The sequence below is a fragment of the Vombatus ursinus genome, unplaced genomic scaffold (genome assembly GCF_900497805.2).
Source record: "Vombatus ursinus unplaced genomic scaffold, bare-nosed wombat genome assembly UNPS02014239.1, whole genome shotgun sequence".
Taxonomy (NCBI): domain Eukaryota; kingdom Metazoa; phylum Chordata; class Mammalia; order Diprotodontia; family Vombatidae; genus Vombatus; species Vombatus ursinus.
The window spans coordinates 244586-259860 of record NW_020954017.1 but is presented as its reverse complement, the minus strand read 5'-3'; the positions used below and the strand labels follow the sequence as shown (position 1 = coordinate 259860).

The window sequence follows — 15275 nt, the reverse complement described above, 5'->3', positions numbered from 1 at the left end:
CCCTGTTCTGAGGGCCCTCCCAACTCTGACATTTCCTGTTCTGAGGCTCCTCCCAGCCCTGACATTCCCTGTTCTGAGGGCCCCCTCCCAGCTCTGACATCCTCTGTTCTGAGGCCCCTCCCAGCTCTGACATTCCCTGTTCTGAGGGCCTTTCCAACTCTGACATTCCCTGACCTATAATGATGGTTCTCTACCTCCTTCTGTGGCAGAAAAGGCCAAAGCCCAGGTGTAGCAGGGGCAGAGGGCAGGTGTAGGGTCTTGGGGAGGACTCACAGTACACCGTGAGGTTGACAGGGTCACTGCGGCTGACGCTGACAGGGTTCCAAACCTCGCACTGGTAGGACCCGGCCTCTTCTCTGCGGACGTTGTGCCGGACCAGAACCCGGTTGTCTGGGGTGAGCCCCAGACGGCTGCCAATAGGGAGCGGCTCCCCATTGAAGAACCAGCGGATGTCTGCCATGCTGGGTGTACTGCACAGCAGATGGATGGCGTCTCGCCGCTCCACCAGCTTGGTGCCATTGGCCAGGAGGAGAGGTGGGGACAGGATCTCTGGGGGGAGAGGCAGAGGGGGAGGGGACTGGACACCACCTAGATGGTGACCCGCCCCCCCCATCCCCCGGCCAAGTGACACTGTTAGCGATGGCAGGATGGGAGACCATGAGAAATTCACATATCACAAATCCAAACAAACCCTGGTGTCATGGAGAGAACACTGAACCCGGAGTCAGAGAACCTGGGTTCATATCCCAGCCTAGCCACTTACGACCTGCATGGCCTTGGGAAAGTCACAACCTCTCTGGACCTCAGTTTCCTCACCTGTAACACGAAGGGATTGGACCAGATGACCTCTAAGACCCTCCTGGTCCTTAAGCACAGGATGCTACGATCCTGAGGTGGGAGGGCATTACAGATTAAGAGAGAGGAGGAGGGAGCTGGCGGAGGGCCAGCCGGGGGGACGCTCTCACCATAGACCAGCAGGTGCCCATAGGCAACGTCGGTCTCGAACCGCTGGTTGAGGGTTTGCAGGATGTAGCTGCCGGAGTCCTCAGGGACCACGTCCCGGATGTCCAGGCTCCCATCGGGGCGGACGGCTTCCCGGCCTGTGTAGGCAGGGCCCGGTGTCTCATCTGCAATGCTGATGATGTAGCTCAGGATGAGGTGGGCCTGGCTGAGGCTTGTCCCTCGGTACCAGTTGTAAGCCACGAGCTCCCCAGGGAGGCCTCTCACCAGCAGGGTGACGTTCTCCCCCTGGGCCGGTTCCTCCGGGATGGCTAAGATGTTCAGCAGGGCTGGGGCTGGTGGGATCCAGGCACTTAGGAGGAGAGCTGGGAGGAAGGGGAAAGGGAGAGCGAGAAGAAAAGATGGTCTGTGTGAGAACTTGGGTAGGTCACTTCCTGTGTTGGAGCCTCAGTTGTCTTATCTGACAGATGGGCTCAGTGATCTTTATGGTCTATTCCAGCTCGGACATTCCCTGTTCTAAGGCCCTTCCCAGCTCCGTCATTCCTTGTTCTCGGCCCCTCCCAGATCTGACATTCTATGTTCTTCATTCTGAATGACTTCTAGTTGTAACATTATGTGTTCGAAGGGCCTCCCAGCTATGACGTTTCATAAGGCTCCTTCTGGCATTGACACCCTCTGCTCTAATGGCCCTTTTGGATTTGGCATTCTTTATGCTAAGGTCCCTTTCTGGTTCTTCTCTAAGGTTCCTTCCAGCTCTGACATTCTAGGTCCTAGACATCTCCCCTTCCCCACAGGTATCATAGTCTACGTTCCAAGATCCTCTTGAGCTCCAGCGTTCTGTGTTCTCTTCTCTGATATTCCATGTTCCAAGTTCCCTTCAGTCTTTGACATAGAAACATAGAGATATTTGGGGTCATGTAGTCAATCCTCACCTTCTGACTGAAGAAACTGAGACCTCCAGAGGCTATGAAAATTTCCCAAAGTCACACAGGTAGTGAGGATTCTTCTATATTCTACTTTCTAAGATCCTCCCTAGTATGTTCTAGGTTCCCTCCCGGCTCTCAGTTCTATGTTCTAAATGATGTCCAAGCTCTGAATTTCTTTGTTCTAGGATCTCTCTTGGCTCTCACATTCCATGTTCTAGTTCTGATATTTTATATTCTAAAGCCCCTCCCAGCTTGCACATTCCATGTTCATTCTATATCTTATTCTACATTCTATGGTCCTTCCCAGTTCCAACATTCAATATTCTAAGGCTTCTCCCAGCTCTAACATTCCCTGTTCTAAAGGTCCCTCCCAGCTTTGATAGCCTATGTTCTAAGACCCCTCTTAGCTCTGACATTCTCTATTCTAAGGTCCCTCCTAGTTCTGACATTCTATGTTCTAGGGACCTTTCCACTTTTCACATTCCATGTCCTAAGGTCCCTCCTAGTCTGGACATTTCCTGTTCTAAGCACCTTTCCACGTCTAACATTCCATGTCCTAAGGTCCCTTCTAGCTCCAACATTTCCTATTCTAAGGTCCCTCCCAGCCTGGACATTCCCTATTCTGAGCACCTTTCCAACTCTAACATTCTATATTTTAACGTCCCTTTCAGATCCAACATTCCCCGCTCTAAGTGTCCCTCCTAGCTCTGATATTCTATGTTCTAAAGGTCCCTCCCAGTTCTGACATTCTATGTTCTAAGGGTCCCTCCCAGTTCTGACATTCTATGTTCTAAGGGTCCCTCCCAGTTCTGACATTCTATGTTCTAGGGACCCTTCCAGTTCTCACATTCCATATCCTAAGGTTCCTCCCAGCCTGGACATTTGCTGTTCTAAGCATGTTTCCATTTCTAACATTCTATGTTCTAAGGTCTCTTCCAGCTCCAATTTCCTGTACTAAGGTCCCTCTCAGCTCTGATATTCTATGTTCTAAGGGTCCCTCCCAGTTCTGACATGCTATGTCCTAGGGATCCTTCCAGTTCTCCCATCCCATGTCTTAAGGTCTCTCCCAGCCTGGACATTCCCTGTTCTAAGTGCCCTTCACACTCTGATAATCTGTGTGAGACATTCTAAGAGTCCTCCCAGTGGTGACATTGGATGCTCTCCCATTCTTCCAGCTCTGCCCCTCTGAATCTGTGGCATCAGGGTCTTAGTTTTGGGGTTCTAGTGGTAGGGTCAGGGGAGTAAAAAGTAAAAGGATCAATAGACAGAAGGACATTCTGATGGTATCTCTCCTTAAGTAGAATCTGAGAGCATAAGAGCTCAAAGGGACCTTGGAAGACCTTGAGCTCCAACCCCTGAGGTCTCCCTGGTTTCCAAACATGGGGATGTGCCCTGCCTGAGGTCACACAGCAGTGAGAAGCAAAGGGAGGACAAGAATCTCGGCTTGTTGATGTCCCCGTTTCCGACAGCTTTTCCTTAACTCCTTATTGTCTTCGTTCCCCTCGCGATGGAAAGGGAAGGAACAATAGAAAGAGTCTGGATCTGGCTCGGGATGCCCTCCCACTGCATAGGGTGCCACTGACCACTCTCAAGCACAGCTGGTCCTCTCCTCCACTCCCCAGCCCCAAACTTGCTCTAACCTTTGGCTTACACCTTCGCTGAGGATGTGGGAGCCCTCTCTCCCTCAGCCTCTGTATCTGTCTTGGAGCATCACGGGATTTAGAGCTGGGGGGACAAGAGACCTTAAAGTCAAGTGCCCTCAGTTTACGGGAGGAGAAACTGAAGTCTCCCCTCTAGCCCTTTGGATGTGTGTGTGCATGTTTGGGGAGTCACAGCAGAGCACTGCTGTTTTGTCTCACCTGTCAGGAGAAGTCCCTTCCAGGGCCAGGAGCCCCGTTGGTGGGGGTTCCAGCTGCCCCAGGGTAGTGCCATTTGCTACTCCCAAATGGAGACCAGGAAGCCTGTTGCCTGTGCCTGGGGATCTTCTGGAGTCCCTTAGGTGAGCGCTCCTGGTTGTGACTCCTCTTGGGTCTGGGGCTGGATCTGGGAGGGAGTGGCGACTTGGAACATTGGGGAGATCACCTGAATTTGGAGGGATCGAGTCACCAGAAATCTGGGTCTCGGTTGGGGCACCCAACTGGTGTGTGCCAAGGGCAGCCATGGGGCCATGACCTGCCCCGGTCCCTCTGGGGAGGGAGGCTGTACCTTTCTCATTGTTCCTCAGGCACCGAAAGGACAAGCAGGCCAGAGGCCAGAGTGGATGGGGCAGTTGCAGGGGGCAGAAAGGGGAGGATTTCAGGACAGCTCTTACCGAATTACCAGAACCTGGCTTCCTCAGCCAGTCTCTTTATGTGCTTGGAGATCATTGGGGGACAAAAAACAAAGACTGTTATACTAGCTTGGGAGAGGGCAGGAGGTATGGAGTAATGGAATGAACTTTGGACTGGGAGCCAGAAACTCTGCAGTCAGGAGACCCGGCTGCCTCTGCCTCATGGCGTAACCCCAAGCCCTCTCTGTGCCTCAGTTTACCCCCTCTAAAATGGTGGGGCTGGGCTGGAGGATCTCTTGGGTCCTTATAGCTTTAATGTTCTGTCATTCTGTGATGCTAAGATGTGTGTTTGGGGTCTGATTACTGCCCACGTACCAAAAAGTCTCTGGAAGCAGTGGCTGCATTGGGATGGGAATGGGCATATTGAGATCGCAGATGGCTGCTGATTCCCTGTGGCAGCTGGAAGCTTTTGTCTTACCTCAGTTTCTCTATTTGTAAAATAAGGACTCAGCTCCTCCTACCTGCCTACCCCATTTCCAATCTTCTTATACCTTAAACCCCCCTTATTCCAGTGACCTCCTGGCTGTTCCACAAATACGTTCCTCCATCTCCAGGCTCTGAGCATTTTCCTTGGCTGTGCCCTATGCCTGGAACACCCTCCCTCTCTGCTTCCTGGCTTCCTTCCAGTCTCAGCTAAAGTCCCACCTTCCCCAGGAAGCCTTTCCCCATGTCCCTTAATGTTAGTGGCCGCCCTCTGTTGTCTGTCTTCAGTTTAGCCTGTCTGTGCCTCTTCTGTCTGTAGCTGTTTGCTTTTTGTCTTCCCCACTAGATGGAGAGTTCATTGAGGTCAGGGACTGTCTTTTATCCTTCTCTGCGACCTCAGCTCTTAGCACAATACCTGAAACAAAGTAGGGGACTAATAAACATTTATTGACTGACTGACTGACACGTTCCCTGAGATACTACCTGGCTTGTGAAATACGGAATGTCAGAGCTGGGAGGGACCTTAGAACAGGGGATGTCAGAGCTGGAAGGGTCTTTAGAATAGGGGATGTCAGAGTTAGGAGGTCCTTAGAACAGAGAATGTCAGATCTGGGAGGAGCCTTAGAACAGAGAATGTCAGATCTGGGAGGGCCTTAGAACAGAGAATGTCGGATCTGGGAGGAGCCTTAGAACCGGGATTGTCAGAGCTGGGAGGGCCCTCAAAACAGGCAATCACCAAATCAGAGAATCTGAGAGTTGGGAAGGATCTCCCAGTCCAACCGTAACCAGGAGTCTTGGCTAGGACGCGCTCTATAACTGATGTTCCAGCTTCTGCTTTAAGACCCCTTTGGAGGCACCCCCTCCCCCACCCCGCCCCCAGCCCTGGTCAGCACTGGGACAGCTCCGATCGCTGGTGGGAAGGCTTCAGTGCCCTCCAGCCTCAGTCTCCCTGTCCTTCCCACTCCCCTGGTCCCGGTGTTGGAGCCAAACAAAGCAGACACCATTGGTCCCGCACATGACAATCCTTCAAGTCCTTGATGCTAGCTATCATGTTCTCTCCTCCAGGCTCCTTCCACCAGACCTCATATGACACAGACCCACAATCGTTCCCCAGTCTGCTTCTCTTCCCTTGGACGCTCTCCAGCCTGCAGCTTATCGACATCCTTCTGAACATGGTGCCCAGAAGTGAACTTGATCCTCCAGGCGAGGTCTGGTGAGGGCAGAGGATGGGGGTTGCCATCTCCCTAGGCCTGGGAGCTTGGCCGCTTAGTGCAGCCCAAGATTACATCAGCTGCTACCTCCCAGGACTGACTCCTGTGAATCTGCTGGGGGTCCACTGAGACCCCCAGATCTTTTCCAGAATAATCACTGTCTAGCCACGAAGACCGTTATATTATACTTATCAGGTTGGTTTTTTGTTTGTTTGTGCCCAAATCTAAGACTGCATACTTGTGCCTATGGAATAATTTCAGTTAACAAGATTCAGCCCAAGGTTCTAGCCATCAAGATCTTTTTTGGACCTTGACTCTGGCATCCAGTGTGTTAGCTCTCCCACCTAGCCTTATGTCATTAGCCTGACCTCTAGGCCTTTATCCAAGTCATTGATAAGAAAGTGAACCAGTTTGGAGCCCAGCGCAGATCCCTGGGGCACTCTGCTATAGACCTCCAGCCAGGTTGACATTGAATCATTACTCACTACTCTTTGGGTCCAGCATATCCAAACAATTTTGAATCCCCCTGATTGTATTATTGCCCAATTCATTTAACTCCATCTTTTTTTACAAGAATGGTAGATCAGTTTTGCTGAGATTCAGGTAGCTTATATCCCCAACCCTCACCTAATCTACTCTTTTAGTAGGGGACAAGGCATAGCGGTATAGTGAACTCCTCAAAGAGGAAACTCCAAATAGAGTCATTAAGAATTGGAAAATAGCTACTCCTTTAGCTACAGGTAAGTTGTGGAGGGCAGCTAGGTGGCATAGTAGATAGAGCACCGGAATCAGGAGGACCTCAGTTCAAATCCAGCCTCAGACACTTACTAGTTGTGTGACCCTGGGCATGTCACTTCACCCTGTTTGCCTCAGTTTCCTCATCTGTAAATGAGCTAGAGAAGGAAATAGCAAACCACTCCAATATCTTTGCTAAGACAAGCCCAAATGGAGTCACAAAGAGTCAGACATGACTGAAAAATGACTGCACAAACAAAAAAGGTCACTGCATACATTATATTTTTTCTCCCTGTGTATCAGGTAATGAAGATCTTCCCAGGATTCTTCCAGCAGTCACATTCCATTTCCTTCAGGGACCACAATGTGTTCAGCCATTCCCCCATCGATGGGCATTGACTCAGTTTTCACCTCTTGGCAAACACAAAGAGTGCTGTTATCAATAATTTGGTTTGCCTGAGGTCTCTGCCCCAGTGTTCTTCTTCTATACACCTACTTCAGAATCTTTGCCAAAGGGGACAGTCCCTCTGGTCATCGCCAGTCGCTTTCCAGGATAGATGGAAGGCAGAGGTCCCAACTCTACCCACGGGCAGTACGTGCCTGCCTGTCTTTCCACAATCCCTCACAACATTGGGATTTTCCAGAGGGACTTTTAATTGGAAACCATAGGAAACAAACCCAAGCCAAGTGAAACCATTCAGAAGCACCATCAGTCTGTGGGATGGTGCTGCCGCCTGGTGACCACTCAGGATCCTCCGCCGCATCCAATTCACACAATCGCCTATTGTCTGGGCTGAAAGGGACCTCGGGTGCCCATCTGCTGCACTCCCGCCTCATTGTATGCAAGGAGACAGGAAGGCCCAGGGAGGACAGATCCTTGTCCTTTTAGCAGGAGAGAAGTAGAACATGAAGACCGGGTGGCTGCCTCTCCCGTGGGATGCTTGATACTTTGTGACCAGAGGAGGCAGGTGGTACTTTCCTCTCCTGAGGCAGAGGGCTGGATGACATGACCCCAGTGGAGGGACGGGTGTGGCTTGTGGCCAGTGCTGTGACTGTCATTGGAGAGGTGGGGGCAGACAGAGCCCTACCTTGAGTGCTGGACAGTTCTAGATTTCTGACCTCAGAGGCCATAGAACTAAGTGCCTCATTTTATAGATGTGAAAACTGAGGCTAACTGGGGAGGCTAACTGCCTGGAGCCACACAAGTAGTAAGAATCAGAGGCAGAATTTGAATCCAGGCTCTCTGGCTTTGGAGTCAGCATTCTTTTTACCATAGAAGGAAGGAAGGACGGAAGGAAGGAAGTGAAACACTCCTGGGACAACTACCTCTATGTGGTGGTGGCGTGGCGCAGTGGATAGATCTGGGCTGGAGTCAGGAAGATCTGAGTTCCAATCCAGCCTCACATACTTACTACCTGGGTGACTCTGGACAAATTGTTTAACCGCCCCCCCAAAAAAACAACCCCAGTTTGCCTCAGTTTCCTCAACTGTAAAATGGGCGTCATAATAGCATCTACCTCTCAGGGTTGTGAGCATCAAAAGAGATAATATTTCTAGATGTGCTTAGTACAGTGGCCAGCACACAGTAGGCACTTAATAAGTGCTTATTCCCTTCCTCCCCTCATTTACTAGAGGACCAGGATCAGGAGGAGATTTACCAGGTGGAAAGCAATGAGGGAAGATGTAACACCATCCTACATCCCAGGGTGACTGGAAGCGGATCATGAGGCTTGGGGACAGCGGTCAGGGCAGGGAAGGCCCGTTTGCCCTCAATGTCTTTGGCAGAGATTCTATACTTCCAAACCCCTGCATCCTTCTACGTGTCCCCTCCTTGCAGGGTCCAGAACCTCAGGCCCAGGCACCTGCCCTCTCAGCATCATCCTCAGGGACAAGCCTGGGCTAGGAGGAGTCCTGTTTAATGAGGACTGAGACACAAACAGGGGAGAGGTGAGTTGGGCCTGGGCCATGCCCTCCCTGCCACCTCCCTCTGGGAACTCTGCCCAAGCTTGATCCTGTCCAGCAGCGCTGGTGGCCCAGGCCACCCTGGATCCCAGATCTTGAACTATTTCTGGAAAGGTTTTATTTCCCAGTAGTAGCCCTGGCTTCAGTTGCTCCAGGAGGGAGGGGTTCTCAGGTCAGGCCGTGGGTGTGAGTTGGCAGTACGGAGCAGGGTCTGGGTCCTGCAGCTTCTGGGTGGAGAGCAAGAAAACGAGTGAGTAGCCTGGACACCCAGAGAGATGGGGAGGCTGCCAGAGAGAGACCCACGGAGGGAGAGCAGTGTGGGGCAATGGGCACAGACAGAAGCATAGGATGAAGGACAGATGGCTGGACAGCAGTTTGTCTGAAAAAGATCTGGGGGTCTTAGTGGACTTTGACTCATTAGAAATCAATAGTAGGCCCCTCCCAGCTCTGACATTCCCTGTTCTGTATTTTAAAGACACTTCAAGATCCGATGTTTTATGCTGTATGGGCCCTGCCAGTCTTAATACCCCGTCATTCTGTGAGAGAAAGAAAATGAGGCAGAGAGATTCAGAGAGAAAGTGGAGGAGACAGGGGGATCCAGAGATAGAAAGGAGGAGCCGGGCCCTCCCAGAGTCCATCTGCAGGCTCTCTCCCATCCCCCACCCTCCCTTGCTCCCTTCCCCCGCCCCTGCCCAGCACATCGTCCTGCCTTCCCTCCCCCTCTCCATCTTGTACTCTGATACCTGGTAGCGCTGATCTTCCTCTTCGTGGTTCCTGGTCTGGGGCTGGGCATGGATAGAGTGCACGTAACTACAGGGTGTTCCCTGCTCCCCCATTCCCCACATTGATCTTTGGCTCCATCTACAAGCCTAAAACCTGTGGGCAAATCCTTTAAGATGTTTTTGGTTTTCCCCAGCTAAAACCTTTGACCCGTAGCCTTATCTTTTCTCTTTAATCTTTGACCCCGGACCTCCTCTCCTGACCTATCTCCTCCCCAATTTCCCCAGGAAGGAGCTGAGGCAGCTTGATGGGAAGAGAATGAGCTTCGGGCTGAGGGTCCTGATCTTGCACTTTCCCTGAGCCCAGCAAATGAGCAAATGGCTCCCCGTCTTCATCTGTAAAATGGGCATGATCACTTCTGCCCTGCCTCCCTTTCTGGGCTGGCTCTTGTGAGCTGAAGTCTCATCCAGGAATGTGCTTGGGAAGTTACAGAGATCTCTGCAGAGCAGGGTCAGCCGAGGGGGGTGTGTAAGGGAAGAAGGGAGAGAGACACTTACCATAGTTGTGGTCAGGTTTGGACTGCTGCTTCCTTTATCACTCTTTGGTGTGATCAGGATGTTGGGAGAATGGATCTCCTCATAGATATTACTGCTGTCTGGGGTGGGGGAGAAGTAGGGGGACTGACTGACTGTCTGGGGACCCCCAGCCCCCTGCCCCCATTGGTCTCCGGTCTTACCAGCTTTGTGTTTGTGGCACATGTGTCTTCCTAGGTCTGGTCTTGCGGTGATGGCCCTGAAAGAAGATCAGAGGATTCTGGTTGTCTTGGGCCAGGTCATGTCCTCTTCTAGGGTGACCAAGGAGGAGTCTGGGGCCCAGACAGGATAATAGACCCACCCGGGGTTGCTCAGTGGTCCCTGGAGGAGTGAGGCGTGGGTGTGCCAACTGCCTCCCCTACCACCCTGTGTGCTCTGAACAGGGATGACTTGTGTTTAGCCAAGGGAGGCGAGATCCCTGCTATCTTTGGACTCAGTTTTCCCATCTGCAGCATGGTGTCCAATTCTGGATACCTCAACATTGACAAGCTAGAGAGGAAGGGGTCCTGATGAAGGTACTGGAGGTCACATCAGGCAAGGAGCAGCTGGAGGAAGTGGGGATGCAGAGAAGGGAGGGAGAACACTGGGGAGGGGACCATAATCATGGATGGCCCCAGGAGGAAGAGACAGGAGGAAGAGAAAGTGCCAAGTTCCCAGAGGCAGATTTCCTCTTGATATAAAGAAGTTGCTAGTGATCAGCTAGGAGGTGGACTGCCCCAGGAGGGAGAGAGCTCCCTGTTCCTGAAGGTATCCAAGCAGAGTTGCATGATCACCTCTCATGGATGAGGTAGAGGAGACTTCTGTTCTTGCTGAAAGGTGAGCTCTAAGGGCAACCTAACTCAGTGTTTCTTAGCCTAATCTGGACCCATGCTGACAATCAGAGGGACAGAGGGAAAGGATGGGGAAAGTAGGACACTACAGTACTCAGGACTTTTGATCTTCCAGCTTCTAGTGACCAGCAGGTAGACCAAGCCACTGCCCACAACGAGGGCCCCCAAACCCAGGCAGCCGACAACAATGGCGACTGTGGTCCCCGAGTTCATGGGCAAGGAGCTGTCCTTCGCTGGATCCTGGTGCTCGGGAATGGGGCTGGTGGAGTTCAAGGCTTTCTCTGAAAAAGAACGAGAGGAGGACCTTGCTAGGCTGAGGGACGTCCTGGCTCGGGCTGGTGTAGGGGAGCCCCAGAATTCTCTGACTCTCTTGCGGGTCTGCTCTGATGGAGCTCCCCAGGTCTGGAGTGGACACCCCCCTCTCCTCTGCTGATGTAAGTGGAAGCCCTTTCCCTTCTGATGAAATCTTAATAAAGCTGCCCCCAACCCCAATAATCTAACTTCTTTAGGAGCCTCACTGAACAGCAGGCGTGTCCTGATTTGACCGCACAATCTGACTTTAACCACATGACAGGCCCCCCGACCCAATATCTCAAGTATGCCTCACTAGACCAGCAAGCATGTCCATGTGATGGGATCCCAGCCACTGCCCCCAGACCCAATTCTCACACTGCTCACAGAAACAGCAGGCGTGTTCATGCACTCAACCAAAACCACATCTATCTAGTCTCAGACAAGACCACACTAGCCAGCCAATCAGAAATCAGCACCACCAGGATGCCCAAGCAGGTTGTGGACTCCAAAACAATAGAGGGAACTTTCCCTAAGTAGGCACCTGTGTAGTAATAGTAAATGCTGTCCTTTAAGTGAACTTATGATGTAGAGAGGATTAGTTTTTAAAGCATGGAACAAATTTGGCCTATTACTTTCAAAAGTAGAGGCAGCTAGGTGGGTAGAGTGCTGGGACTGGGGTCAGGAAGCCTTGAATTCAAATCCAGCCTTAGACTCTTACAAACTGGGTGACCCCGGGCAAGTCACTTAACCTCTGTCTGCCTCCTCATCTGTAAGATGGGGATAATAATTGCACCTCCCTCCCAGGGTGGTTGTGAGGATCAAATGAGGTGAGATCTGTAAAGTGCTTAGCTGCATGCCTGGCACATAGCAGGTACTCTATAAATACTAGCTAATATCATTAGGACTGAAACTGTCTTCCTCGTCTTTGTTTCCTTCTGAGCTTTCTTTCCATGCTTTTCTGGGCAACACTGACCCTCTCTCTTCTCACCAATTCTTTCCCACCCTCCATAAAAAGAGAACCACACAATCTTTGTGATGAATAAACAGGGGTGAGACAAAGTCGAATAAATCCATACATTGTCTGGGTCCAAGAATATATATCTTCTCAATTCTGAGTCCGTTAACCTTCTCTTAAGAGGTGAGTATAGCTGGCTTCAGCATCCCTGGTATTCCAAGCTCTACAGCCCCTCCCAGCCCTGACATTCCCTGTTCTTTTTTGGCTAGGCAATGGGGTTAAGTGACTTGCCCAGCGTCACACAGCTAGTAAGTGTTATGTGTCTGAGGCTGGATTTGAACTCAGGTCCTCCTGAATCCAGGGCCAGTGCTCTATCCACTGCGCCACCTAGCTGCCCCCATTTCCTGTTCTAAGGGCCCTCCCAGCCCTGACATTCCCTGTTCTAAGGGTCCTCCCAGCCCTGACATTCCCTGTTCTAAGGGCCCTCCCAGCCCTGACATTCCCTGTTCTAAGGGCCCTCCCAACTCCAACATTCCCTGTTCTAAAGGCCCTCCCAACTCCAACATTCCCTATTCTAAGGCCCTTCCCAGCCCTGACATTCCCTGTTCTAAGGGCCCTCCCAGCTCTGACATTCCATGTTCTAAGGGCCCTTTTAGCTCTGACATTCCCTCTTCTAAGGGCACTCCTAGCTCTGACATTCTGTTTTCAGTTCGAAGGTCCTTCTCAGCTCTGAGATGAGATTCCATATTCTGTGTTCTAAGGTTCTAAGGTTCAGAAGTTTATGTAGTGGTCAGAACTTTGGTTTGCAAGTCAGGGGCCCTGGCTGTAGGAGATCCCATGTAAATCCCATGTTCTCTCTGTGCCTTAGTTTCCCTTGATGTCAGATGGGGAAGCTAAGCTGAAAGGCTCTGACACTCTAATTTAATTGGAAGCCTTTCCTTGTAGCTCTCTGGGGAAACTTTCCTGGGCCTGGACTTCAGGTTCAAGGGCAGGCATGTTTCTCTCCTCAGGCTGGGGGCTGCCTGAGGGCACAGCTGTGTTCCCTTCTTGGACTGGGCGCTTTCCACCAGAAGGCATGAGACTCCCCTTAGCCCTTTCCCCAAAAGTCCCCTCACCTGTGACTTGTAGCTCAGTCTTGGCCCTCACGATCCAGGCTGGATTGATGGTGATGCCCACTTGGTAGGTACCGCTATCCTTGGGCTGGGCATTGCGGAGGAGGAGGGAGCCGTTGGGAAATCCAATGATGTTCCTCCCCTTCATGGCGTTTCCATCCCTCTGAGGCCTTTGCAGGCCTGGGATGTAGGAGAAGATCATTGTGCCCCCATCAGTCTCCTTGCCCTGGTACCAGTTGAAATCCTGGATGGCCCCTGGGACACCGTGAACAGACAGAAGGATGTCTTGGCCCTCCTGGGGCACCTCAGGAATCTTCTCAATGAGGAGAGCGGCCCAGGCCTGATGGACAGTCCACCAGGCCAACAGGGAGGCTGTGAGAGGGGCAGAGGGAAGGTCCTGAAGGTGATAGTCCCACCCTCCTCAACTGGAGTGGAGTGGGCCCTGAAGACAACAGGGGAGGGGTGGGTGGATGGATGTGTGGGAAGTGGGCTAACAGTGATCCCTGGACCCTAGGCCTAGCTAGCTGGGAGAAGCTTTTTTTGACCCTTTAAATTATTTAAATTAAATAATCGAAAGTCAGAGTAGGAAGGGCTCTTAGAATGTGGAATGTCAGACCTGGGAGGGACCTTAGAACAGGTAATGTCAGAGGTGGGAGGGCCTTTAGAACACAGAATGTCAGAGCTGGGAGGGGCCTCATAACAGGGAATGTCAGAGACAGGAGAGCCTTTAGAACATGGAATGTCAGAGCTGGGAAGGGCCTGAGAAAAGGGAATATCAGAGCTGGGATGGGTCTTAGAACAGGGAAAGTCAGAGGTAAAAGGCCCTTAGAACAGAGGATGTTAGAGCTGAATGAGTTTAGACCATAGAATGTTAGTAATTGACGGGAGCTTGCTATTCCATTCTGCCCATTGTAATTCAGTGAGTATTTGCCATGGTCTTACTGTATGTAGGGCAAAGTGGACACAAAGATGAATAATGAAACATTCCCTGCCCTCATGGAGCTTACGTTCTCCCAGGGCATGGCACAGCATGTTCGTAAATAAATATAATGTAAAGCAGAGAGTGAGCAGGACAAAAGACCTCGCCAGACAAGAGCTCATCTGATCCCCTAGTGCGCTTTATCTTTGTTTTCAAGATGAGGAGACTGAGGCCCAGAGGATTTTCATCTCTGGCTGCCCATCTGGGGCTCCCCAGGCCTCTCTCTCTTCCCCTTCCACCGGTAGGGGGCCTTAGCTCCATCTGGGGGAGGGGGCTCTTCTCTTTCTCTCAGGGAGGCAATGGTCCTCTTTACATAAAATGGGGACATGTGTCCCAGCCCCTTGTTAGTTTTAGTGCCTGCCTCTCCAATGCAGGTACACACACACACACACACACACACACACCCACACACCCACACACACACTCACACACACACACAGACAGACACGCTATCTTCTTGACTAGTCTTACTCGGTGGGGATTACGGAAGTAAGGGATGGCAGGATGGGTACCCGCCCAGTGTCTGGTGACTTGGGAGTGACTCGTATTCATGGGGTGGAGGCATGTACAGAAACATGTCCTATTTTATGTGTGGTAGCTCTATACTGCTGTGGCATGCACACATGTGTGTGTGTGGATGTACGTGTTTGTGTGTTGCTGGAAGTTGAATCCTTTACACAGTATCCATCTATCCCTGTGTGCCCTGGGAAACTTTCCCCTCTCTGAATCTCAGTTTACCCCTCTGTGAAATGGGAGAGTTGGGCTAGACTCCCTCTAAAGTTCCTTCTCCCTTCAAGCCTTATGATCTGGCCCCCCCCATCAGCCCCGGGGGAGCCCCCCTCACCTGTGAAGGTAAACTCCTTCCAGACACGACGTCCCCCGTGGGGCCGGGCCATGGCTCTTGCTGCCTCTCTGAGAGGCAGCTACCTCCCTGAGTGGCCAGTCTCTTCCAGACCCTGGAGAAGAAGGCTTCCCCGGAGATTCTGCTCCTCAGCTACCTCTCAGCCGGTCCAGGGACAAAGTGAAGTGATGCTGTCAGGGTGAGCACTGGGAAGGGGTCAAGGCCAGTACGTTCATCCAGTCTGACCTGCCTCTGGTCTCTCTCTCCCCTCTCCTTCAGCCTTCCCACAAATGAGCAGGGAGGGGACCGGTGAGCCGGGCCTCCACTCCTGGGGGCTGGCCTGGCTCCTCAGATACCAGACCGACCTGTTCCCCTGGCCTGCTGCTGACTGGAGTGACTAGGGAA

At 51.8% G+C, this 15275-nt stretch overlaps 1 protein-coding gene across 1 annotated transcript in view; it reads right to left on the bottom strand.

Annotated features, from left to right (window-relative positions):
• CEACAM16 (carcinoembryonic antigen related cell adhesion molecule 16) overlaps positions 1 to 15274 on the bottom strand; it is a 41020-nt gene extending 25746 nt beyond the window's left edge. Inside the window, exons 1-12 of the mRNA XM_027860730.1 lie at positions 14874 to 15274; positions 13054 to 13422; positions 10784 to 10970; positions 10003 to 10058; positions 9824 to 9921; positions 9290 to 9331; positions 8722 to 8773; positions 5740 to 5848; positions 3746 to 4105; positions 3538 to 3611; positions 966 to 1325; positions 274 to 549 (exon numbers count right to left, since the gene is read on the bottom strand). Of these exons, the coding sequence (XP_027716531.1) occupies positions 274 to 549; positions 966 to 1325; positions 3538 to 3611; positions 3746 to 4105; positions 5740 to 5848; positions 8722 to 8773; positions 9290 to 9331; positions 9824 to 9921; positions 10003 to 10058; positions 10784 to 10970; positions 13054 to 13422; positions 14874 to 14925 (2035 nt within the window). The 5' untranslated portion in view covers positions 14926 to 15274. The remainder of the gene's footprint in view (positions 1 to 273; positions 550 to 965; positions 1326 to 3537; positions 3612 to 3745; positions 4106 to 5739; positions 5849 to 8721; positions 8774 to 9289; positions 9332 to 9823; positions 9922 to 10002; positions 10059 to 10783; positions 10971 to 13053; positions 13423 to 14873) is intronic.
• Position 15275: the final 1 nt, after the last annotated feature.